At 44.7% G+C, this 24,846-nt stretch overlaps 1 protein-coding gene across 3 annotated transcripts in view; it reads right to left on the bottom strand.

Moving 5' to 3' along the window:
• The window catches only part of TTC38 (tetratricopeptide repeat domain 38), a 549,973-nt gene that overhangs the window by 485,161 nt on the left and 39,966 nt on the right, over window positions 1-24,846 (bottom strand). For 2 of the 3 annotated variants that reach the window (XM_069628191.1, XM_069628193.1), the window contains exon 2: window positions 17,047-17,124. The exons of the other annotated variant lie outside the window; for it this stretch is intronic. In XM_069628191.1, coding sequence (XP_069484292.1) covers window positions 17,047-17,124 — 78 coding nt within the window. The remainder of the gene's footprint in view (window positions 1-17,046; window positions 17,125-24,846) is intronic. 3 annotated transcript variants of the gene reach the window in all.

The raw sequence follows: 24,846 nt of genomic DNA, 5'->3' as shown, positions 1-24,846 counted from the left end.
CGCAGCTAACAGTGGTCAGAGCGCTCCGGCTGCTCCATTTATTTCGGTTCTTTGTCCTCAGGCAGGTCGCCATTTTGGATCCTTCGTGTGCGCTCTGCGCCGATCTTCTCCAGGCTTCTTCGCTTAGATTGTTCCACTGTTTGGGGTTGTGTTGCCCTCCAGCTGTGCCCCGCAGTTTCGCACACCTGCTCCACCAATTATGGCTTGTTTCAGCTTCAGTTATGCATAGCTTCTGTCCGGATCATATCAGGATCGACGGGAGACCACCGGAACACATCCTACTACCTGGCCTTGTAGCCACGCCCCCACCCGAGATATATGGATAAGGCTCTCCCACCCCCCAACTCATTTTGTTGTATGCAGACGACACATTGCTATATATCAGGAACACCAAGATCAACCTAGCCCCCATCATGCAGGACATTAATGAATTCTCCAGGAATTCGGGATACAGAATCAATCACGCTAAATCTGAGATAATACCATTGAAACGTGGGGTTGCCCACATGGGCCCAATAGTGGGCTTCCGCTGGGCCCCTTGCTCGGCCCGGTACCTTGGGGTGATTGTTCCTACTGACCACCAAACCCTGTACTCAATTAATTATGAACCGTATATTACCCAACTAGAAACTAAACTAGAAATGTGTAACAACCTACTGGTGTCGACCTACTGTCGCATAGCATTGTTGATGATAGTGGTACCGAAACTGCTCTACCTTTTTAGCAACATACCGATATGGCCAGGGAAAGCCAATGGTGTCCACATTTGCATGGGGCAGGTGGACAAGCAGAATGAGATGGACAAAACTATTGGTCGCTATGACACTGGGGGCCACACAGCGCCAGACTTTGAGCTGTATTACAACTCTGCACAAGCCCAGTTTGCAAAATACTGGTTTCATAGCCCAGAGAACCACGCTCATCTCCGAGTCGAAATGTTTGCAGCCTCCCCCACCGACATACAGTCGGTAATTTTCATGAAATATTATAGCAATACCACAGGCACGGACCCGGTCAGTAGTACGATAATGGCATTGTCCAGAATATTTAAGACAGTCGGGTGACGATTAGGTACAATAATACCTCTCCCCTTTGGCACTGCCCTGGTATTTCCCCCTCGTATGAAGCAGCATGGCAAAGAACATGGGATTCCCCAAAAACAACTGACACTCAAGAGATATATTCCCCAATGCATCGTATGTGTCGCTAGATGACTTCCAGGCTAAAATGGGGCATGGACCCATCAAGGGACTGCAGTACCACCGTATGAGAGCGGCATTCCAACATCTGCGGCCTTCCTTCCCTACCCAGCCGGTAACTCACCCATTCATACAGGCCATTATGATGACAAATGGGATTGCATGTGGAACCTCCACATTACATAAAGCAGTACAGTCCTATACTGCTACCTGCAACTACATGAAAGATACATGGGAGAGAGACCTAGGTATGTCGCCAGACGACACACAATGGACCCGCCATTGCCAACTCACCAAGACAGTGTCCCTCAACGCAAATCTAAGGCTCATACAATTTTAAGTCCTGAATCACCTGCACATTACACCCAAAAAATTGAAACAATCTCCCAAGGAAACTCGGCCAGATGCCCCAAGTGTCAGGCCACAGAAGCTGACTGATTTCATATGTACTGGGCTTGTCCACCCATCCTCAACTTCTGGGAAAGGGTGGCGAACACCATGAGCGACATACTAGACATCCCCTTCCCACTACCCCATTAAAATATCTGCTGGGTGATATTGGGAAGGTACCCATTAAGGTGTGTAGGCTATTTAACGTAGCCTGCGAAATAGCAAAACGGAAAATCTTACGACATTGCAAGGCAAGACTTCCCCCACCACACAGGCATGGCTCAGGGACCTGACATATATAAAAAAATGGGAGGAGGATTTTGTTACACTTGTCTCACCCACAAACAGGCCTAAAGACATATGGGCCCCATTCCAGTCCTACCTAGCCGAACATCATACAAAAGCCCAGATACCGCTGAGTGATCCCGATTTATGAGTGTTATATGGTTGGAAATGCAAAACATTTATTTGAATGTACAACAGAGTATGTGATAAATGTAACGAACTGTGTTCAATGATGGCAACCGCCAATTAAATAAAGTATTTTAAAAAAGGGTGTTTATTAAACTGTATAATGGGTGAGAAAAACGCCTAGTATAAGCCTAAATCTAAGATGGGAGAAAGCTACGGCCATCAAATAATAATAACACAGTCCTAGTGGCATCTTGTCAAATAAAAAGGGTCTATACTAAAAAACCTATTGCCAATCCTTACAACTAAGTTGCAAAAATAGTGTGGGATAATGTTCTCAGGAAAAGGAAAAGTGTTCACCAAATGATAAGTCAGGATGTTATGGCTGGGTCTCCCTTCCCCACGTTTTTAGCACAGGACAAAGTGGGACTCTTGAGCAGAGCACACTCCTGGGTCTCGCCAGTACGAGCTTACAGTTCGTTTCTAAAATATCAAGGCCTTCTGTGGCCAAGTCTCTTTCACACAAAGTCTCTTGTCTCAGAGAACCTAATTTATCATAACCAACAAAAACAAAAGTTCCTTCAATAAATCTTCACGGGGCAATTACACTTCACCTTAGGATCCCCCTCTGCCGGACTCCGATCCTTTGTGTAACGTGGGCCTCCCTCCGCCAGGTTCGCTACAGACTTTTACTCAAAACGTAACATTCAAGAGTCTCAATGTCTTTTCAAACAATCATTCACTGTAGACATCCCTCGATCGTGTTCACTCTTGTCGACACAATGTTCACGGGTGAATGATGCTTCACCCCAATTCGCAGGCATCCCTCAGACGGGTTCGCTTGCCAAATACACAGTTCACTTTGCTTTCTCACAATGCGGGATTCACACTTGTTGGCTTTCCCCTTGGCATCCCTCTGTCTGGTTCACATAGACATTCTAACACAGTTCATGATTTTCTAATACAGTTCATGATTTACTCATTTCATCAGAAAGCGGGGTTCCCTTCCCCTAGCTTTCTCTTGGCATCCCTCCGTCAGGTTCACACTTGCCACAGTTGATAAGACAGTTCCTTTAGCCCACTTAGGTTCTTCCTTTTACCAGAGTCTGGATCTCAGCCCCCAGTCAGGCTTTCCTTTAAGCCCCCAGCCAGGCTATCCTTTACTTCTCTTCTTGTCAACGCGTCAGAGACTTACCATTGTACAAGTGGGTTTGACTCGACCCTTGTATCACCCCTCAGACTTTTCACGCCGGACTCTCCTAGGGCCTCCTGGTACTTGTAATTTTAAAAAAAAGAGGACCAGCCAGAGTCCTTCGAATGAGCGCTCCCGCGGCGCCTGACCTCTCTGCAGCTGGTCCTTCACTGGGCTTTCCCAAAAGTTCAAACACACACACGTTCCTTGAGTTCATACAATATTGTTGTTCGCAAACTTTGGTTCAACACAGTTCAATTTGCTATCAGCGCTCCCTGATTCACTGGCTGTGCTGAACCTGTTGGCTTGTCTTGCTTCTGGAGTCAAGAACGGTACCACGGTAGCAAGCGCGTCTCCCTGCCTTGGTTATCAGCGCGAGAGGGCTCTGGGCACCGTTGATATCTGATACACCACACGCCAGCTGGATTCCACGGTCTTATGCTTTCTCTTTTGGAGGCTTTGTGGGTCTGAGTTGGAAAGGGCAAGCGCATATCCCTCGTCGTCATACTTTCAAGTCCTGCTGCCCTTCTCCTCCGTATGAAATGCCGGCCCGGAATAGCTGCTTTCTCGTGCGTTCGGCCTTGCTCGCAGTGTGCTTTCGTGCTCTTGTGGGGAAGGGAAAGGGCCGTCAGGTGTGTGTAATTGTTATCAATTGCCTGACTTTGCCTGACCCGTGTGTTGAGACATGTCAGGTAAACAGCTCTGGTGTTAGTCTGCTGTCTTTCATGGTGTAATAAAGTGTTTGTGTCGGAAAAGGGGGGTGAGGTAGGGCTTCAACATATATTACGGTGAAGGATGGGGAAAAGGTGTAAATGGGAAGAGGGTACTGTGTCCCAACATTCAATGTCGCACTTCCACCTTCCACTCCCTGAAGACCCCCCCAATCCAGGTGATCCTCCCGCACTGGTCCAACCCATTAACTGTATCCTGGCTTGCAACATTATGTGTTACTACTGACTTCTGCAATTGTATTCGCTCTCCACGCTTGCATCTCCACTCTTGTTGACTGCTTAATCTCTTTTCTCTCCTCCTTTCCCTACTCCCTTTTCCTATCTCCTCCCCTTACTTTCTTCTATGCACTTACTCTATCAGAATTGTCCCTGGACCTAATATGATAGCAACCTCGTCTGTTTCCTCCACCCTCCCATTACTGTTTTTTTCCTCCCCACCACCCCTCCAGCACTATCTGAAATATCGTCAGGCCTAGTATGATAGTTGCTTGTTTTGTTCCTCCCCTCCCTTTCTGCACCCCTCTCCCTCACCTTTTGTTTTTCTCCAGCTCTACCAGAAATGTCGTCAGCCTAGTACGGTAGTCGCCTGTGTTTCCATTTCCTTCCCACTCTCCCCCTCCCTTCCTTATCTATGTCTTAGCTCTTGCACTATCTGAAAAGTCATCAGGCCGAGTACGATAGTTAATTTCACATCCTTACTGTTCATGGCCTGTAAGAATGTGGTTGTATTTTCCCTTGTTCCCTCCCTTGCCTTGAAGCGCTTTGAAACACATTGTGTATAGGCGCTATATAAATAAATGATCATATCATATCATATCAATAGCAATGCCCATGTCCTGGCCACCTGGATGACAGATCCCTGGGGACTAGTGAGACATCTTCAGGTTTCTCACAGTTACTTTGTCCTCCCAACCCCACTAATTAGTTGGCATACTATGCCAACCTTGGACTTTCGGCTCCTTAGCAGCACGTATGTGAAACAAAGCGTAGGTGCTTGAATCCCATCAGACTACTCCCTATTTTCCCAATTAGCCCATCATCTCCCGTCTGCAGGCTACAAGCCAAAGTCTCTCGTTTGTAGTTTGACCTTGTTGCTGCTCACTGTCCTGGAACATTCAAGGGAGTGTGAGCACACCACTATCTTAGCTTAAGACTCTAATGAATAGTTTTTGTTTTCTATTTCTGAGCCACGTGCAATTGAACCACAAATGCGTCCATTTCAGCCTTCCATTTACTGCTATTTGATTTAATTATGCAGGGTGCTGTTGCTTTTTCGGGCCTCTAGAGACTTTCTCACTCTTCCTCATATGAACTTTGTATGATTTTAATTGACCAGTAATTTGGCTCTCACAGAGGTTTTCGTCTTCCTTCATCTAAGAAGAATGTCTCTCATTCAGAGCTTATCCACATACTCCTTTTGTGCTCCGTTCTAATCCTTCAAAAATAGCATCTTTGCTCTGGGCCAACCATGACTCATCGGCGGGTCTGCTTACGGGGCTGTCTTTCCACGTCTCCCAATTCTTACAGCCTCTGCGTGTTTCTGGTGTAGCTTGGTTACATTCAACGTGAACCGTTGTCCATTTTCCTTATATGACCGTCCTTGCCACGTTATATATTCCTCTATAGCAAGCTTCTATATGTTGTCTTTCTACCTTGCATTACTGCGTATTTACAATCATTGGTCAGTAAGTTACTTCATCTTCTTTTAGATCCATGATCGCTTTAGCTTCAGGTTCATGTTACTCTTAGGGCTTTAGTTACTTCGTTTATTAGTATTTTCATATTGTTTCAACATAGGTCCTTATATCTTCTACATGACATTACTTTGTCTTCGTTGGATTGGATTTCACTTAACGTCCAACCACGATATTCACTGATGCATTCTGACATCTTGGCATCCGACAACCTTCCATGTAACTTTCTTCCATGCGATATCCTTTCACACTTTCATTGTGAGGGAACATTATGTATGGCTGTCTGAGTGCATAACATCTCTCATACACTCAATGTGGTATTATCAGAACGCTACAGGGAGTGGCGAGGGGGCGGGTACGGGCAGGATATTGCCTACCTGCTTCTCTACAGTACCATAGGGAATGGCTGAGGGAAACTAAGGAGAAAATGCTCAATTCTTTGCCTATCGGGGGTCCTATGACATGAGTGTATTGGAGAACTTGCATACTTACTTGACTACAAGGTACAAGGGCTCGAAACTAGACAAGCGGTTAAATATCTTAGAGCTATGGAGACGTATGAAAAAGGCAGGAAGGGCCATAGTGTTAAAACCATGGAAGGGCTGGAAAAGGAGGGTGCAGGAATTCCTTCTGCACTGCCCCCATATGCGTGCAAACCTTTATCTCCCGCACAGGGGTATACAGACCCTAGGTTTGAACCTCCATTTTCCCCAGCGGCTACCCCAGTGGTTGCTGTACAGACACAGGTAACGCCTCCATCAGTTATGATTTCTAAGAATTGGGATATTGAAGAAAGCGGAAGGGTAACTCCTTCCATGGTTAGAGCTGCAGAGAGGTTGCCAGTGGTGAGAGGGACAGGAATAACTCCTCTGACTGCTAGGTTGGCAGACAGATTAACGGTGGAGGAACGAGACAGAGTGAGCATGGCAGCTAGAAGCGCGGATTAAGGGTCAAGAACGAGCGACATCAGGCCTTTTCCTGCTAAGATAAAGGGTAGTTTACGAGGAGTGGTGGAGACGTAAGAGCGGGAAAACATGAAAGAAGCGCTGAGGCTAGTGGAGCAAGAGGTAGTGCTGCTAAGGCAGCAAAGAGATGAAGATCGGGAAGAAAGACAGGTAAGGAATGTAGAAGCAGGAAGGTGGAGATATGGGCAGGTTCTTGTTAGGTTGGATAAATCTGTTATCAGAACAGTTGAGGTGGATATGGAGAACAATGATCCTGCCACAGGTACAAGGTTTGCGCTCGGAGGGTGAGAGGTGGTAACTTATGGTAGTGCTTAGTATGCTTGTGCGCTTGTAGAAGGGCCAGGGGATGTGGTAATCAGAGCAGGAGATGAAGAGGACTGGGATGCCGGGCAAGGAAAGCAGGGCGTAGTCACCCTATCTCTCGCTCCAGTAGCTTTGATAGAAAGCACACCATGGAGTCATAGAATGCACCAGGGTACATGCATGGCCGTAGAAAGTAATGGGGGAAGCCCTAGGGAAAAGGGGTGTAACACAGTTTTCATTACTTCAGAAGGGCCAAGGAAGGGCGTATTATGTCCCGTGGTCACATTTGGACTGGAACAACTTGATGAAGAAATTTCTTTCACTGCAGGGGCGGGGAAGTGGATTTATGCATTGGATAAACATACCACCGGTGTAATGTTGGAGGGATATGACAAGCCTATTTGTGGCTCTGATGGGGGGAGCGGTCAGATGAGCTTTGGAAAAGAGCGGGGTATCCGGGAGTTCAGTTAGATATGAACAACCATGATGGAGCAGCTTTTAATAATTATAGGGCACAGATGTGGGGGGAGCACTGCAAATTATGTATCCGGGTACACCAAATATAAATTTGTTTTGAACAAAAACAATGAAATTGGAGGATGATCCTGCCACACACATCCAGTTGATTCAGGAGATGTGTAGGGCAGAGACGAGAAAAGTGTGGGAACAAAGCATGGCAATTTTTACCACATGCTAAAGAAGGGACTCCACAAGGAAGTCCAGCATGATTTAGATAGAGTGGTAGGAATGGAGGCCAAGAGTTGGCCAGAGAGTCAAGCATATATTGTGCACTTTTGTAAAAGGAGGCAAGAAAATGAAAGGGATAGTATAAAGCAAGCACAAAACGCAAAGACTAAGCTTGTGCACAGAAAAGATTTGTTTGGAAGGGGCGGTAATTACAAACTCTATGAAGGGACAGCGAGGACAATTAGACAACAGTGTGAGAAACGAGAAGGTGTCTCACCCACTAGTCCCCGGGGATCTGTCATCCAGGTGGCCAGGACACGGCCATCACTTTTGGATTCAGTTTCTGGGGATGGACCAGTGCGGAGGATCACCTGGATGGATGAGGGGTCTTCGCAGAGTGGGACACCAGATGGTGAGACGTGGTATCCCCTTCCTTGTAACACCTTTACCCCATCGTACCGGGAAGGATAGTTAGGAACCCAACCCCTGCCCCTTTTATAACACAAACACTTTCTCACGGACAGCCCGCTATGAGAGAAAACTGACTAACACCTGAGCTGTATACCAGACATGTCCCAATACGATTGTCAGGCTAGGTCAGAAAATTACTGACCATCATACACACCTCACTTCCATTAAGCTTCCCCACACAGATAAATAGCGGATCACGAGAGCACACTCTGAGCGAGGCAAAGCACACGTGGAAACAGCAGTTCCAAGATGGCAGTTTAACAAAAGGAGAAAGATGGCGAAACAGAAGGGGACTGCAAGGAGGGAAGTTCCATTGAACTTTTTGACAAGGAACCATTGCTTTCATGAGCCCTCAAGATTGGAATCCATAAGACCAGTAAAACAGGATGAAGAATCCTGCATTGTGTGTCGGAGATACCAGGGTCCTCCCGCGTCAACAATCAAGCTGGGGAGAATTACCCGCCGTGGTACTGTCCTTGACTCCAAGAACAAAGCAGCGTCAGTGAAATCAACACAGCCAGTGAGTTGGGGAGACCGATACAAGACCGGACTGTGTTGAAGCCAAGGTTGCAAGCAGCAATATTGTATGGCGAGCGCTGGAACGAACATTGTTTGAAATAAGTGTGATAAAAGACGCAAGTAAAGTTGAACTGCTGATGAGTGATTGAACTTTGAAACAAAGATACGGTACCTTTGACAGAGTGGTCCGGCACCACGTGGGTACTCAATCAAAGGCATCTGTAAGGTATCCAGCTAAAAAGTGAAAGAGTTGTAGAAAACTGACTAGAAGTTGTCCTGCGATGGGTCAAGCAAAACCCTGCGCAAAATCGAAAGTCTTCGATGCTGATACAGTAAAGAATTATTTTTTTAAAAATACATTTTTATTGGTTTTTTTAACAATACAATATACAGACTCATATAATCTTTCACAAGACAATACTTGACAGATTGTGTCCGTACCCTCCACCCTCCCACTTACCTGCCTATTCCACTTCCCACATCTACATCCTACAACCTGTGCTCAGTATATCCATTGGTCTCTAGTCCACCAGTTGCCTCTATGCTTGCGCATTATCATTGGTCTTGTTGTGCACAGAGGCTGTCAATTCCTGCAACATATGTTTCCAGGAGTCTAAATTTACATTTTGCTTGCTCTGGCCCCGACGGGCTGCTTCTTGCCACACTGAGGTTTCTGTCAGCGTCCATTTCTGAAGATCCTTCCACCACTGGCTCACCTCTGGGCCTTTGTGTATTTTCCAACCCATTGCTATTGTTCATTTCGCCAGGATACATACTAGATCCTTCAATTTACTAACGTGTCTTATTTGCTTTGGTCTCGCAAAGCTATCGAGCAAACAGGCAGTTTAGGATTGAACATCTAATGTTATAGCTGCTTTGGCCAAGGCCTGGGCTATTTCTTCCCAATATTGTCTGATCTTCGTACAAGCCCAAAACATGTGCACTAGGTCAGCATTAATCAGACCACATTTCGGGAAGTATTGTTCCTTGCCTTACTGAAATTTGGCTATTTTCTTTGGGGTTAGATATGTTCTATGGTTTATGTGTAATTGTATCAGCAGAAGCTTATCATTTCCTGACACTTAGGATATGCTATCGCTCGGCTTCAGCCTTCATCTGTCAATTGCCCCTGCAAGTCTGCTTCCCAGGTATGCTTAGTCTGCTCCAGCATATCCCCCGGCTTTGACAATAAAGCCTCATGTATTCTCGATACCGCGTGCCCTCCTTCTGAAATATCGTACAGTGTTCTATTGTTTCGTTCTCCTGCCATACCCTGTCTGCGCCCGGCCATTCCTGCCAGTATGAAAAGTATAGAGTAGGTTATATGTTGGTCCATATGCACGCCTGTTTCACGGGCGAAGGTACTGAAAGTAATCGGTCTCCCTTCCTGTAGGACATCTCCCACCGTCGCTACTCCTCTGGCTTCCCAATATTTCCTCACGTTCAGTCTAAGTTGTGCAGCTTCCCGCTTCCGGGTCACCAATGGAATCTGGGGGGAATATGGTGTTACTTCCCACAAAAAACGACAAGCTCTGCTGAGCTTCAGCAGCAACAGAGATTGCAGGTCAATATCACCTCTTCCAAAAAGTATGGAGCACATGCAGCCTTTAGCAGTGGAGTTTCCTGGGTCTGTTCATCCGTCAGCCAGCTGGTGACGAATTGTAGTTAGCTCGCCACAAAATATGCTCCAAAATGTGGCACTTTTATCCCTCCTTGATCATAAGGGCACTGCAATTTTCTTAGTGGTAACCTGCTTCTCATGTTATGCCATAGAAATTCTCGGCATGTAGTATCAAGTTTCCTAAAAAAGACTTTAGGTATGTCATACAGGACATTAGTGAAGTAATGAAGGAGCCTCGGGAGCACCACCATCAATAGTGCCGCCCTCCCCATCAATGATAGCGGCAATTTAGCCCAGAAAGTAATGGATTTCTTAATACTATCCACTGCCTGTGTATTTTGTATGTGTTCTGTCTTAGGGTCATGAAAGATATCTACTCCCAAATATCTAAATGTGCTCACCTCCCATTTAATCGGTTGCACCGACAATGCGTTAGCGGGTTTCCCTTTATACCCTCCCTGGGGGAATAAACATGACTTTTGTACATTGATCGTGATACCAGACAGGACTGCATAACGCCCAAAAACATCTAGGATATACTCGAAGTTTGTCTCTGGTTGCTGTAGGTAAAGGAGCATATCGTCAGCATATAGAGAAATCAGGTTCTTGCTGCCACATGTGACTATACCTGCATCTTGATATTCCTTCCGGAGATAAACCGTCAATGGTTCTAATGCTAGAATAAATAACATGGGAAACCATGGGCAGCCCTGCCGTGTGCCTTTACTTAACTGCCATTGCTCTGAGATGGTGGTGCTCGTCTTGACCCTTGCCACTGGATTGCTATATAGAAGCCGTACCCATTTGATATATGTGGGCCCTACACCAAAGCTTTTCAATACCACTATCAGCCATGGCCATCTGACTGAGTCAAATGCCTTGACTGCGTCAGGCAAGGCCACCGCTAAAATGTGTGTGCTTCCTTGGGTCTGGTCTATGATATGGTGTAACCTCCTAAGGTTACATTTTATATTTCTGTCCAGAACATAACCCGACTGGTCTGTGTGTATGAGCTTCGATATTGCTGGCTTCAGTCTATTGGTCAATAAAGCTGTAAGAATTTTCCGATCCTGGTTCAGCAATGAGAGGGGTCTATACGAACTGCAGTCGATTTCCAGCTTATTGGGCTTCACTAGCGGATAATAATTGACTCTCTTAATGACATGGGCAAGATGCCTGAGTCCAAAGCTTCATTAAGCATAGCTAGCAGTGGGGGGGAGTAGGGGGGTTAATGTCTGCCATAAATTCTTTATAAAAGTTCACTGGGTAATCCGTCTGCACCAGGAGCTCTACCAGTCGGCAACCGTTCGAATTCCTCTAAAGTTATGGGGGGCTCCAACCTTTCTACGGCCTCCGCATCCAATTTCAGGAGATTTATCTGTGAGAGCGCCTCATCTATCTCTGATGCTTGAGTTGTTGATGTCTCTGTATACAGCTCCCTGTAATAATCGTGGAAACATTTATTTATACCCTGCTGTGTCCCACATTCCTCACCATCCGCCCCCACTATTCCACATATCATATCTCGCTTGGATTCACTTGTAGAGCCAAGAAACAAACGTCCCGACTTATCAGCTTCGGCATGTTGCCTTTCTACATAGTTTTTATAACTCACCATGCCTAGCCTACCCCAGTCCTCTAGACATACCTGCTGCAGACGTGCAACCTCATGGGCTCGCTCCTTCGACATATCTCCTGGGCATTCTATGGCTTACATTTGAGCTTCTGCCATATGTAGGTCCCTTTCTATCGTGGTCTGTATTCCCTTTGTTTTAGCTATCGCCATCCCCCTAATCACTACTATGAACGCTTCCCATAGTGTACCCGCTGACTCTATGCTTCCTGTGTTGTGTTTAAAGTATTCCATCACACCTTCTCTAAGGTGTTCTCGGAACACTGCATCTCTCAGGGATTCATCACGAAGCTTCCATGTCGGGATGCGTGCTCTGGGAGGGTATGGGGGGTGAAGGGGGAGTTCTGCCACGTGACCACCAGGGGGAATGATCTGATATTACCCGTGCTTTGTAGTCTGCCCTACTCAATTCACAGAGGATCTCATCCCCTGTAAATACATAATCCAGCCTAGTGCATAGATCTTGTGGGGCAGCGTAATGTGAATATCCCCGGAACTGCGGGTGTAACGTCCTCCATAAATCAGACAATTTAAATTTTCGTAACAATTAATTCAGGGCCTTATCTGGAGAAGCTGGGTGCATACATTTTTTTCGTCTGATCTATCCATCGCCGGGTTAAGCATACAGTTAAAATCACCACCCCATTTTAACGTGCCATCCCTATATGGGCTTTTTCGGGAATATAGTGAATGGAAATAAGCTGCTGTATCATGATTTGGTGCATAAGTATTAATTATACAGAATTCTCTTTGTTCCACCATTCCCTGTACTATGGCCAACCTTCCGGCTTCATCTTTAAGGTCTTAAGGGCTCTGAACGGGACTGATGGTGCCACCCAAGAGGAGACTAGCAGTTGTATACCCTCCAATTCTTTTACACCACTTTACCACTTTGGTACCGAGATCAGGAAGGGGACTGCAGATGAGTACCATTTCAAGAGTCGGGCATGTCCAGCTAATAGGATTAATTAATGACCCCACTGTTTCCAGCAAGTCAGGCGCTGGTAAATCATTACGGGTCCGGCAGCTACTTGCTGGTTTTACCAGCACAGTTACCGCCGGACCCGTAATGAGGGTCGTTGTTTCTCTAATCACTGTCGAAGATGACTTGCACTAAGGGAGGCCATGAGTTGCCCACCTGACTAAACAGACCCAATCGCAATCCAATCCCTTATAGTATGTATACTTAGATACTCTCCTTAGTCCATTCACAATCCCATGTATGTTTTTGTAGTTTGCCACGTAGTATGACGTCACGTATGACAAGATTTTGCTATAAAAGTGATTGCATCGAGACCATGCTGTGTGACGTCCATTGGGTGTTCGTTTTACTCCCAGTTTTAAACGAAGTGAGAATAAAACAGACACTTTGCCAACTTCCTGAGGCGGTCTTATTTGATGTAAGAGTTATTCTCCATCCCATCCATCGTAAGATGCGTTACCTTAACTAAAAAGACCATAAGAGTTCACCTTACTCTACCAACTATCACTTTCCCACTTTCTAACTGCCTTCCTTCCTTGGGAGACTCTCTTCTTGCGCATATAATGGAGACTACTCCTATATATTCGCTTGGGCCCATCCCTAGTTTCCATGGATTCATCCTCTCAGACATCTTCTCTTAGCGCATGCCCTTTTGCCCCTCCTACCCATCCGCCTAGAAGGCCATGCAAATAGAAGACTTTCAACATCGGCACCCATAACACCAGACCTGGCAACAAGCAGGCCGACACACAAAATTGACAAGGATTTCCTCTCCCCTACAGAAAATTGACATTGTCATCTCCTTCAACATCAAGATATTGGTCAATATCAGACTGAACAAGCTTTGGTGAGGTGTGGCATGAATCTGCTCAGCCCCTGCCCATGCCACTGGGATCACCACCACAAACTGCTCTTCTGTTGAAAGCACTGCATGTAAATGTCAACTAAATCAGCGTAGATGCATCACAGTGGTAAATACAAAACAAGTGAGTCCGATTGGTCCCAAGAAAAATGAACGGTTCCATGCGTTTTAACTGCACATTGTTTAACTCTGGACTTTTACTACATTTTTCCCACAAAATGCGAGGAGACACGTCCGACAGTCCTTGGTTAACTCCCAGCCCTCTTATATCACTATACCCTTCACCAAGCCAACCATCTGTGTTTTTTTTAAAATGTCAGTGGTTTTTATTGCTGTCCATTCTGCACTGAAACAATATGTGTGGTTAATATTCAGAGGTAAAAACACACACTAGAGAACGCCCTGGTTTTGTTACCAATCTACACACAACCTCCAATCGGATGATTGCCATCAGCAATATTATTCTCTGGCTCGACTGCCAGTCCAACCAGCCAGGATTGAAACTCCTGCACCTGCGTTGGTATAAACATCCTTCCATGAAGTGCTGCACACTGAGGAGGAAAGACTTGGATGCCATGTTCTCTTCATCCCCGCTTCACCTTGTCTCGCCCTCAGGTCACTTTACTCTCGTGGATGGACCATAAATTAGTGCCAACCAAAAAAGCCATATGTAAGTCACTGGAGCAATTTACCATCTGAGCAAGTTAGTGCCATGAAACGGGAATCTCCTGAACTTTTCTTAGCTACCTTCAATCCCCATCCCAGCAATCGGATCCTCCTGAGATGCTGCTTTCCTACTTTGCAACCCTCCATGAGGAACTTCCCAGAACTCTGGAAATCCTAGTCCCCCTTACTACCAAGAAACAATAACCTCTGCCAAAATTACTTGTTTGCGAAGAATCAGGCCCTTCTCAACCCATGCAACCGATACATACAGAGGCACTGGCATAAAACAAATAGCATGGATGACAAGAAGCCTGAAAAGGAAAGGGGTACTGTGACACTATCCTCTCTACATGGTTGCATCCCATATCTGCATCTTTAAGATTCACCATGAAATAACACCCCCCTTGAATGTGTTGCCCCCCCCCCAGGGGCCAAGTCCTAAAAATTAAAAGTGGGGGGTTCAACAAACGCAATCGGATGTGACGTCGTCAGAAATTAGCACATCAAGGTGAAATATGCGCATTTCATTACATTGGCTTTGCATAACCACCCAGATTGCACAGGACAAATGGCATTTGCCTTTCATAAAATCAACACACACACAAAAGCAAGAGAGGATATTTTCTTCCAATAGTGATTTTGAAAACGTTAAAATGTGTGCATGTTTTAAACTCCAAAAACCAATTCAAATGTTTTCCCTGGGACTTGCAGTACCGAAATGGGATATTTCACCTTTAGTTGTTTGTTAGTTTTGATCAGGTCATATAGTGCAGTGGTGAAGTGTCCGCCCTACAATCCTGAGGACTGCGGTTTGATCCCTGAGATCTTTATAAATTCAACAGGAACATCCATGTTTCTCTTTTAGCTGGGGGGGACTGAGTCCCCCCTCTGAATAAAGTGGGAGGACTCTGTCCCCCCGCGTGTACCCTCGACTTGAGCCCTGGCCTCCACTGTTGCTTCTCAAGTCATGACAGCTATTCATCTAGCTAGTCAAGACTATTTTTATGCTGCCTTCTCTGTTGCTTCTCAAGTCATGAGAGCTATTCAACTAGCTATTCAAAACGATTTGTATGCTCACAAACACCTCAGCTGCTCCACCTCTTCCTGTCAAAGGCGGAAGTCTTTGTTTCTATTTCAGTTCATCTCCATGGGAGACATTGTTGCGATGACAAAAAACATCCAAGCGTCCTTTGAGCAAGTGATCCCATGCCCTGCGAATAACATGAAAGACAATATTGACTGTCAGGCTCCCACAATTACTTTGGAGTTTTTAGCATGCAATAATCTAGAAGTGTAGCTCCAAACATGTTAGGTTAAGGAGCATATACAATCTTCCCTGACCTTAGAGGCACCACAAAGTGGCTCTGATCACCATATAAATCACCAATAAATAACTAAAATAAATAGTTATTACTCTCAATGTCTTCTTTCTTGAAGCAATATTTCCCTCGCATATACCATTGATAAGAACACTTAATTGTATGAACATTCTACATAGTATGTGGCTTCTTCTTGTCTACTTAAAGGCTGAACATTTACCTTGCAGGTTTAGCATGCATTCTTCAGGAAGTGTGGCTTTCCAATTGGTTAGTTTAGTGAGAATATTCAATCTTTAAACATCCTAGCATTTACAGGTCCGAACAAATCCGCAGACACACTTGCACGTCTGAGCTCGTCACAATTACACGGCCTGCCCCCGGACAAGCAAAGCTATTTAAGTATAAGCTAGCAGAGTAGCAGTAGTGTTTGGCAATTAAGGGCCAACCGGCTTGAACTACAATTCATCCGCAAAGTGAGGACCCACAAACAATAATTCCCTTGTCACGCAGCTACCGCCTGGAACACGATTCCGGTATCAACTTGAAATGACCCCACCATTCTCCAATTTCACAAATCTCTCAAAACGTGGCTTTTTCTACAAAAGCTGACAAGGACTAATCCCAAAGGATGCGCATACCGACGCATAGGCCGCAACTCACAGTACGGGGCTACTGTGAAAAGATGCCAGCCCAAACACTGGCTACCGAAACCCTGTACACCGCTCCGCTGCTCTTGAGCTAGGTCTGTGCTTTAAACAATAATATGAAAGGGAACGTAAGGGAGAGCGAGAGAGAGAGAGAGAGAAACAGAGCGAGGCAGCAAGAGAGTGACCGAGAGTGGCCAAAATTGGGAGGACAGGTTAGGCAGAGCGAGAGAATTATCAATACATCTAAAATTGCCAATGCAAACAAAATGTGAACCAGTCCACCTCAGCCTCAGTGAAAGGACCCCGTAACAAAAAAACCCCCACAAACTCGTATGCAGCATAAAGTCAATGACACAAGCGCTGCTTGCTAGAATCAGTACTGGAAGTAGGATTATACCAAATCACCTACTGCATGATCCAGTTGGATAAATGCAAAAGTATAATGCCACTGGTTTATATAGATGTTAATGTAAGTAGTCAGCGCTTTGCTAAGCATCGCTGATATTTGCAGAAAAGGAACCGATATTGAGCAAGATAACGCGATTTGGACAGGAATATAGAACTTGACCAAGTGGGGCAACCTGAATTAGTACTGACTTGCTTGCACTACTTCTTGTTTTCCCATGCAATGGTTACAACTACAACAGGTTCATAATAGGGACATCAGATAAGCTACTATTTGATCAACGAGTGTAAAGCTTTGAAAGGCATCGGAGAGAAGTTTTGATTCGCTTAATGATTTTTAATTGCTTACCTGGGCTAAGGCAGCATCAAAGAGTTTGCAGGCTTCATTGCTAGGGCTGGAAAGAGGGAGCCCAGCATCCTGCCAAGCCTGCAAAAAAGAGATGCATCGCCTGAGACTTGTATCAAACACCACGTGTCTGGTGAAGGAACGATAATGACATGATCAGCAGCATTGCCCACGTGTTTCTCATTACAGAACCCGGCAAACAAACACTATACTGTAAATTATACAAGTATTAATAATAGGCATAAGCTAACAACAGTACAACTCTATAATGCATCATCATTTTATCATGAGTTTAAAACAGTAAGTGCATGCATTTCTTAAAACATATTATAAAACCTGATAATGTTGAACAACACTAACATTATAATGATCTCTGGGGATCGAAATACAGATTTGATAAGCGGAAGCTAAAAGCAGATGCTACGAATACGGCCTCACCCTGTAAATAGGAGCTACCTCTGGAGAATGAGGTAGCTACCACACAGCCTGCAGAAAATGTAATGTATAATGATGTGTTATTTATAATGATAATGATAATAATGTGTTATTTATATAGCGCCTTAATCCAAAGCGCTTTAAAGAGCACATATTTACATACATATAGCGCTTTCGCCAAAGCGCTTTACATAGAACATATTTACAATATCACCCAATGGAAGTTGGTACTCGTTGATCAGCTTTGGAAGGATAAATGGCTGAGTTGGCATTGCCGGGATTCGGACCTGCGACCTGTACATCATACACAGAATGCAACAGTGAGAGCTCAACCCGCTGCGCTATCTTACCAGCTAAACCTTCCCAGGTAATGCCATCTATAACCTTTCGTCAGTTATGAACATTCCATTCTGCTTTAAATGCCTTCAACATATGACCATAAAAGACAAAGATGATGTCTGGTATGTTTGTCACCAGGTGATCTGCAGGGTGGTCAAAAGCAGCAGCAGATAGCGGTTCCTATAAAGCTGACCAGACGGGTCCAGGCTATAAGCAGGCTTGAATCTCGGTACTGTTATAGTAAAGCTAGCCTTAAATGTATTGGTTGATTTACACTTACAATGAAATGCATTTTATGATCAGAAAGGTCCGGCGGAATGCTCCGAGCCACGTTCTTTTCGGATTCCTGAATTTGGAGCATTACTTATGAAATGGTCTGCTTCCATCCCTGCAGATCTTGACCTCTTAACCCCAGGCGCCCCTGCAAAACGGCTCCCGGTGCAAGCGACCATAGTGGTCACGTGATCCACCCTGAGCCATAACACACGTTCCCTCATGGCAACCAGACCGAACAGCCAGCAACGAATGATGCCCGCTCGCCTGCTCTCAGATCACCCATGACCTGGGTTGTCCTTGTCTACCCTTCGTCCAGCCCAAGTTCAGCCACTGCTGATCTTTAGTTAAGGGTTCTTTCCTCCAATATTTTTAGATGAGATTCTGAAGACGAAACGATTAAATGGGCATTTCCCAGTTAAGTGAACATATTTTAGAGCGGTATGTATTATTGTCGCTCTTTTTCTAGCATCACAGGATCTGGAGAGCGTAGGTGGGTCGGGCAATATAGGGGGCAGAAAAAAATATGTTGGGCCTCTCGAGTCTCCAAGCAGGTGGTCTTGTAGAAATCACAGCGTCAGCTACTCCTTTCTTGATTTACAGTTCACCATCTTCTTACTAAAAGAGCACTGCTATAGGAATGTATGCTCTGTCAAGATTAGAAGTTCCTGCGACTCCACTAGAAGACAAGCATCAGTGGCTTCAAGCCCAGCACAGTGCCTCAGCATAGCCACAACCTTCCTCTATCCTATGCGCCACCTCCACGCTGTCCTCCGCGGGCTGCATCAGCTAGAGCGCAGGAGGTGGTAATGGTGGTCAAGGGGATAGCATTAGAAGGCATACTTTTGCCCGCTGTAAACAAGAGGGCAACTTTTTGACCATGCCACCCATGCATACAGCGCACCTGCAACATTTTCGATTGCAACATTCCAAGCATGACATTGAGATCTTAAAACTTTCACAGCACATGATTTGGACCTGGAACACCCTGGGCATCAGCGCCTGGATCAGGCTGCCTGAAAGCTCTTAAATCCTTCTGCAAGATATATGGGGATGGATGTAGGTAGTGGTGTGGGCACTTGATGGCCCTTGTGCTAAGGTTGGGCTTTCCTAGGAGTTATCTGCATAAACCAGCCTTTTCTACCCTTCTCCGCCTGGTTTACAGACAACGGATCCTATTCAAATAGGCCCTCAATGTGCTCCTAGATCCAATAGGGGGGCGCAGATGCCGCTTTCCAGCTTGCATTTTCAAATTTACTTTGGGCATGAATGCCATTTTGAAAGACTATGTGGAGATGTATTGTTTATTTTGGTGTTTTGTGGAGTGCCACATGTCACCTTCTGAATACTTCAAAGTGCTTGAACCACTTGATTGTGGCATCCCATTAGAAGGTTCTGGACTCATTTTGATAGTACCCCCTGACTGTGTCATCAGCCTATGGCTTAATTCCACTCGAGTAGGGGAGCGACAAGAGTCTATGAATGGTGGGGACCAAGGCAAGGCAGAGGGATGAGGAGGTAGTCGCTGTAATTTGCATTATTGCAACTGTACTTTATGCTTACGGCATTATAAATGCAGGACTACATGTATCACAATGCAAATACAAAACAATTCTAGATTGGTGGATCAGGTATGGACCTAGGACAACCTGAGCTGCTGTAGAACTTGCAGGTCACTATACAGAGCACAGTTAAAATGATGACAATTATGGTTCGTTATATAACTGAGCTTCATGGGAGGAACAAGTAGTGCATCTTGCACACTTTAGGCCTTTGCATTCTGGTATTTGTAGTTTTTCTTTTAAATGATAAACGGGAGACAGCAAGTGGCAGAAGGCAAGGAAAGGAGGCAGGGCCAGGTGTGCTATTCACAAGTGAAATGGGACAACTTGAGACATCCCTAACCCAGCTTTAGAGCTGTAGTTCAAGGAATAGCCACGCGCTGGTACCATTGAAACAAATAAGCAACTTGTTTTGCATCAAACAGATAAAATGTGTGGTGCAGCAGAAAAATCCATTTGATTTGCTTGTGAATTAAGCAAAGTTAGCTTAATTAAATAATTAGTGAAAGAAAAGGTCAAATTCAATGTGTGGTGGGGATTGGGATTCAAACCTTAAATGGCGCATTAAACTCTTCAGACCTCAACTAAAGATTGTGACCTTTAAAAAAAAAAAAAAAAGGGGGTTACTGAAGAGGAGCTTGCCCTCGTGACCCACTTTCCACTAATTGCTGTCTGCCGAGCAGCCCGTTAAAAGCTGTAAATTATTATGGCAAGTAGAAAGACATCAAACATGAACATCTAATAATAAATAAAAGCACCCCTGTGAAATGCAGCGATTGCCCACGGTTAAGAAGCGGTGTAGCGGATTTAACCTGTAAAGTGGACCTAGTGCTAGGAGAATGACAGTTATTAAAAGATATTATTAAATTATGGGAACAAGGACAGGCTAACAACAATACCACATCTATTACAGAAATGGGTGTTACAGAAATGGTGAAGCAGTGAATAGGTCAAAGACTGCAATTAATAAAGGGAGGACATTTGCCTCAGCTGAAACCAAAGTTTGCTTAAAATCAGGTTCAAAAGGTCACCGGCTTAAACGAAAACTGTATCACTAATCGACCCATAACCTGAGAATAATCCACTGTGATTACAATAAAATGTAACTACCACTTTATTTGTGTAATTTTTGTAAACGTTTGAATAAACCACATACAAATAAAAAAAAAAAGAATACTAGAACACGAACATGTCTTTAGAGTATGAAAAAATCGGGCTCTCTAACAAACATTCAAAGGCAACCTTAGCCTGGACAATATAACATACCATATCTAACTAACGTGTCAGTGCAGATCCTTAGGTCATGGCAAAAAGGAGACCCGCTACAAAAACCAAAGGGTGTTACTCCATAATTCGGACCAACAGCATGACTGCATCTAGACACAGGGATAGAACAATGGAGGTTTTCATTACATAAAGATTATGGTCAAGGAAACACATATAGCAGAAGTCCTGCTTCTGTTGGATATTTGGAACTCTTCACCGCTCGTTTACAGGTATTCGAATAAATGCAGCACCTTTTTCAGGTTATAGGTTAAAGTTTCGACTCAAAAGGGTCGAATGACAAAAGGGTCGAGTCAAGTCGACCGAAAAAAGGATCCAATTTTTTTTTTTTGGGGGGCGGTCCCCACCAAAACCTCAGTTTGTGCTGTAAAAATACCTTTTTTTACCTATACTAAATAAAAAAAATATATACATTTAAAAAATAAATCGATCCTTTTGTTTTCGGTCGAATGCACTCTCACCTTTGGCATTCAATCCTTTTGATTTCGAAACTTTAACTGGACACCCCTTTTTCACAATCCTTTAACCCTCAGGACGTCCAACCCCTGTCAAAACCTCAAAGTACCCAAGTAAATGGGATACTTCAAAAAATGAAAAGTTACAGAACCTGAAAATGCTGCCAATGATATTAGATCAGGAGCATTTGAATGACATGGAGATATGCAGTGCAGAGGAACACATTCGCGCGAGACCACTGGGAAGGAATAAATTACATATTTCCCCCACTTCAGTCGCCCAACTGCCACAAAGATACATAGACCCAGACTAAATAACCGTTACCGTTCTAATAACGTTCTTTCTTGGAACATCAGAGGCCTTAAGAAATATCCGACAAACGGAGACTGGTCGAATTTTATAGAGCAAATGGACGTGGTAGGTTTTCAAGAAACATGGGCAATAGATAATATTTTCAGAGGGGGTTGCTAGCAACTTCCAGCAATCAAACGTATTAAAGGGTCGACCGAGTGGGGGCCTGGTAAGATCCATCTTGAGATGTAATTCACCAGGTGTACAAGTTTTAGAACTAGATGTTAATTAAAGTGTTTCAGTATTATTGATCAACCTTTATAAAGAGGGCTGATGCTACTATGGGAACATCAGCAGTAGAAATCATCGCTAAATGCTGGGATTCCCAGAAGATATTACAAAAAAGCTACCATAGTCGCTGGTGACTTTAATATTAAATTTGAACCTCTCGGCACGATCTATGAGATAATGCAGGAAGAAGAATATTGGGGAGGAAGGATAGTTCAGGGGCAAAGCTTTTTTAGGAGCTATGATAGGATTCGCATTAATATGAATTGTGCCATTCCCGGACGGAATGCAAGGATGTATATTTTATTATAATACAAATGTGCGTAATTTAGAGATTAAATTGGGCGGATTTACATAGCAACAGTCCTGAAGTAGGATGTTGGCCGTAGATCACTACCTAACATAATTGAACTAATGGATTGAAATATGAATTGTATAACCATTTATAAATGAGCTTACACAAAATTGATTTTTTTCTTTTTTTTTCTAAACAAAACAGATTTTATTTAAATCTGAATAATTATGCATATTCTATGAGGAGATGGGTAGTATGCATTTATGAGCCAGTACACTATATGATTTTATGACATTGTAATCAGCTTTTATGACATATGTCGGATTTAAAGCTTATATTGATTGAAAAGGTCATTGAGATTACAGCATGACGCTTCACTGGAGAGACCCCAGTCATGTCCACCATAATGGATGGGACCTTTTTCTACTAACACCAGGCCAAAAAAAGAGGTGGGTGGCAAGGGGGCTGCACATATCAGTGCACTGCTCTAAAGACTGATAAACGTCATTGCTGCAATGTCCAGTTGACAGGGTCAACACTCTACAATCAGCAGCATTGGCAGAAGACGGGACTAGGCGGCCCAAGGGTTTGTGAGGGCGAGGCAAAGGCACCTTTCCTATTTTGAGGGAGACAGGTCCCCCCTTTCAGGTTTTTCAGATAACCTATGTATATATCTTAGTTTTGCTCTTGTTGTTTGCCAAATGTATACATAATCTTCACTTCTACCCCCCCACAGATTTGTGTTTTTTTCTTTCTGCCACCTTCAAATGAATGTTCAGTCTCACTAGGACTTTGAATCTAGTTGGTAGGTGGGGTGGAGGGAAAGTGAAAGTATCAAAGACCTCACTGTGTCAGGTCCTAGACAGCAAAGGTATCCCTCAGTTCAGATAGAGATAACTAGGTCAGTCAGAGAGTAAGACTACCCCTCAGGGTGCAGAGAACGTACAGTTTCAGGCAGCAAACGTGTAGGCTCAGTAAATCACCACCTTACAGAATCAGGACTTAAACAGTAATACTAGGGCCACGAAAAATCTACAGAACTACACATTAAAATCATATCATTTGTCAAGAGACAACCACCACAGCAACATGGAATTGGGCCTTTACATCATCAAACAAAAAGGTCCTCAGGGTACACCGATTCCGGCTGCAACACTTCTTCCATCCTAGGCAGCAGAGCCCAAGTCATGCCCTGTGCTGCTTGGGTGGCTGCTTCACTGGACTGAGGTCTGTGCCCTAAGTGGGCAGTCCTTGCGTGTACACGCTTTAGGGAGGCATGGTGGATGCAGGGAGCCGAACTAGAAACCAACCGTTCAAGTGGTTGCGGGGAAGGGGGAAAGGTTGATGAGCTTGGCACTTGGAAGGGACGGACAGAATTGTATGTGATGAAACAAAGCTATGTCATGTCACCTGGGCATTAACCAGATATATGTCACCAAACATCAGCTTGCATTTTCTGAAAATATATAATTATTCTGAAAATACCAAATGTGTATCTGTAGTAAATAAAATATCCTCAGGTATCAGACTGATATTTCCAATATCCCTCATTTCCATGCATCCCCATAGCCCGATGTATCCTCATATAAACATCAGGTACAGGCTAATCTGCTGCCTCTTGTGTCAGCCGGACTTTACTCTCACGAAAAGCACTTCCGCGAAGAACACAGTCCAGTCTCCTTTCTTATTCCATTGCTGTCGCTGCACCCGGAAGGAATGTGCCTCCTCGTGCACTTCGACCCACTGACAAACCACGTGACAGTGGCACGCGCAACAACGGGTCATAGATTTGTAGGCAAACACAGAGGTTGGTTATGAGTAAACAGCTGTACGATCTAGCCAGAGGCTGATCTATAATTCAAATGAGCATCTCCTCTCCGAATAATCTAAAGTGATAGTGCCAGGATGGGTGAAAGAATACAATTTGCTGTCCAGGGGAACAAGGCTCCAACCAGCTCAGTGCTTTGGAGCCTCGGCTCCTCAGGGATATATTCCCCATCTGCTCCCATCCCGGTTCCAGCTACAGATCCACGTGCTTGCTCCCTGTCCAGTCTCTCTCTCTCGTTCTCTCTCTCTCTCTCTCTCTATCTCTCGTATCTCTCTCTGTCTGCGCTCCATTCTGCAGGTATGTTCTTGGAAAGGCGTGCAGTGACCGCGACTCACAAGCAGAGACTCACAATAAGCTCACACGGTACCTCAGTCTATTTTGCTCTTTTGTCCATGTGCAGGTTTGCCTCACTATGCTCGGATACATTTTCAAGCAGCATCTTTATGCAAAGTCCAATAAGGCCCCCTAGGCTATCTTTTCTCTGGGTCACGTGGTCCTTCTCGAGGCAATGTACCGTAAGTACTGTCAAAGCCCATAAGGTCTCCATAAGTCACTGCCTGTCCTTGCTCTTTCATATAGGAATTAGAGACTGGGCATGCTCCTCAGATGTAAGATGGAACTCAGAATCTCTGGAGTCAGACGTCACATCACTAAGGCCTGTCGTAGCCATAGGTTTGGGGGTGCTGTGCAGTTCCCCCTGGCTAACACCTCCAAGTAGCTCAATGCCCTGCTAAGCCAGCTTTCCTGAGTCA

This window comes from Ambystoma mexicanum, chromosome 12, assembly GCF_040938575.1.
Source record: "Ambystoma mexicanum isolate Mex_15411 chromosome 12, UKY_AmexF1_1, whole genome shotgun sequence".
NCBI classification, from domain to species: domain Eukaryota; kingdom Metazoa; phylum Chordata; class Amphibia; order Caudata; family Ambystomatidae; genus Ambystoma; species Ambystoma mexicanum.
The sequence above is the reverse complement of the archived record's forward strand: the minus strand, read 5'-3'. Positions and strand labels throughout refer to the sequence as shown.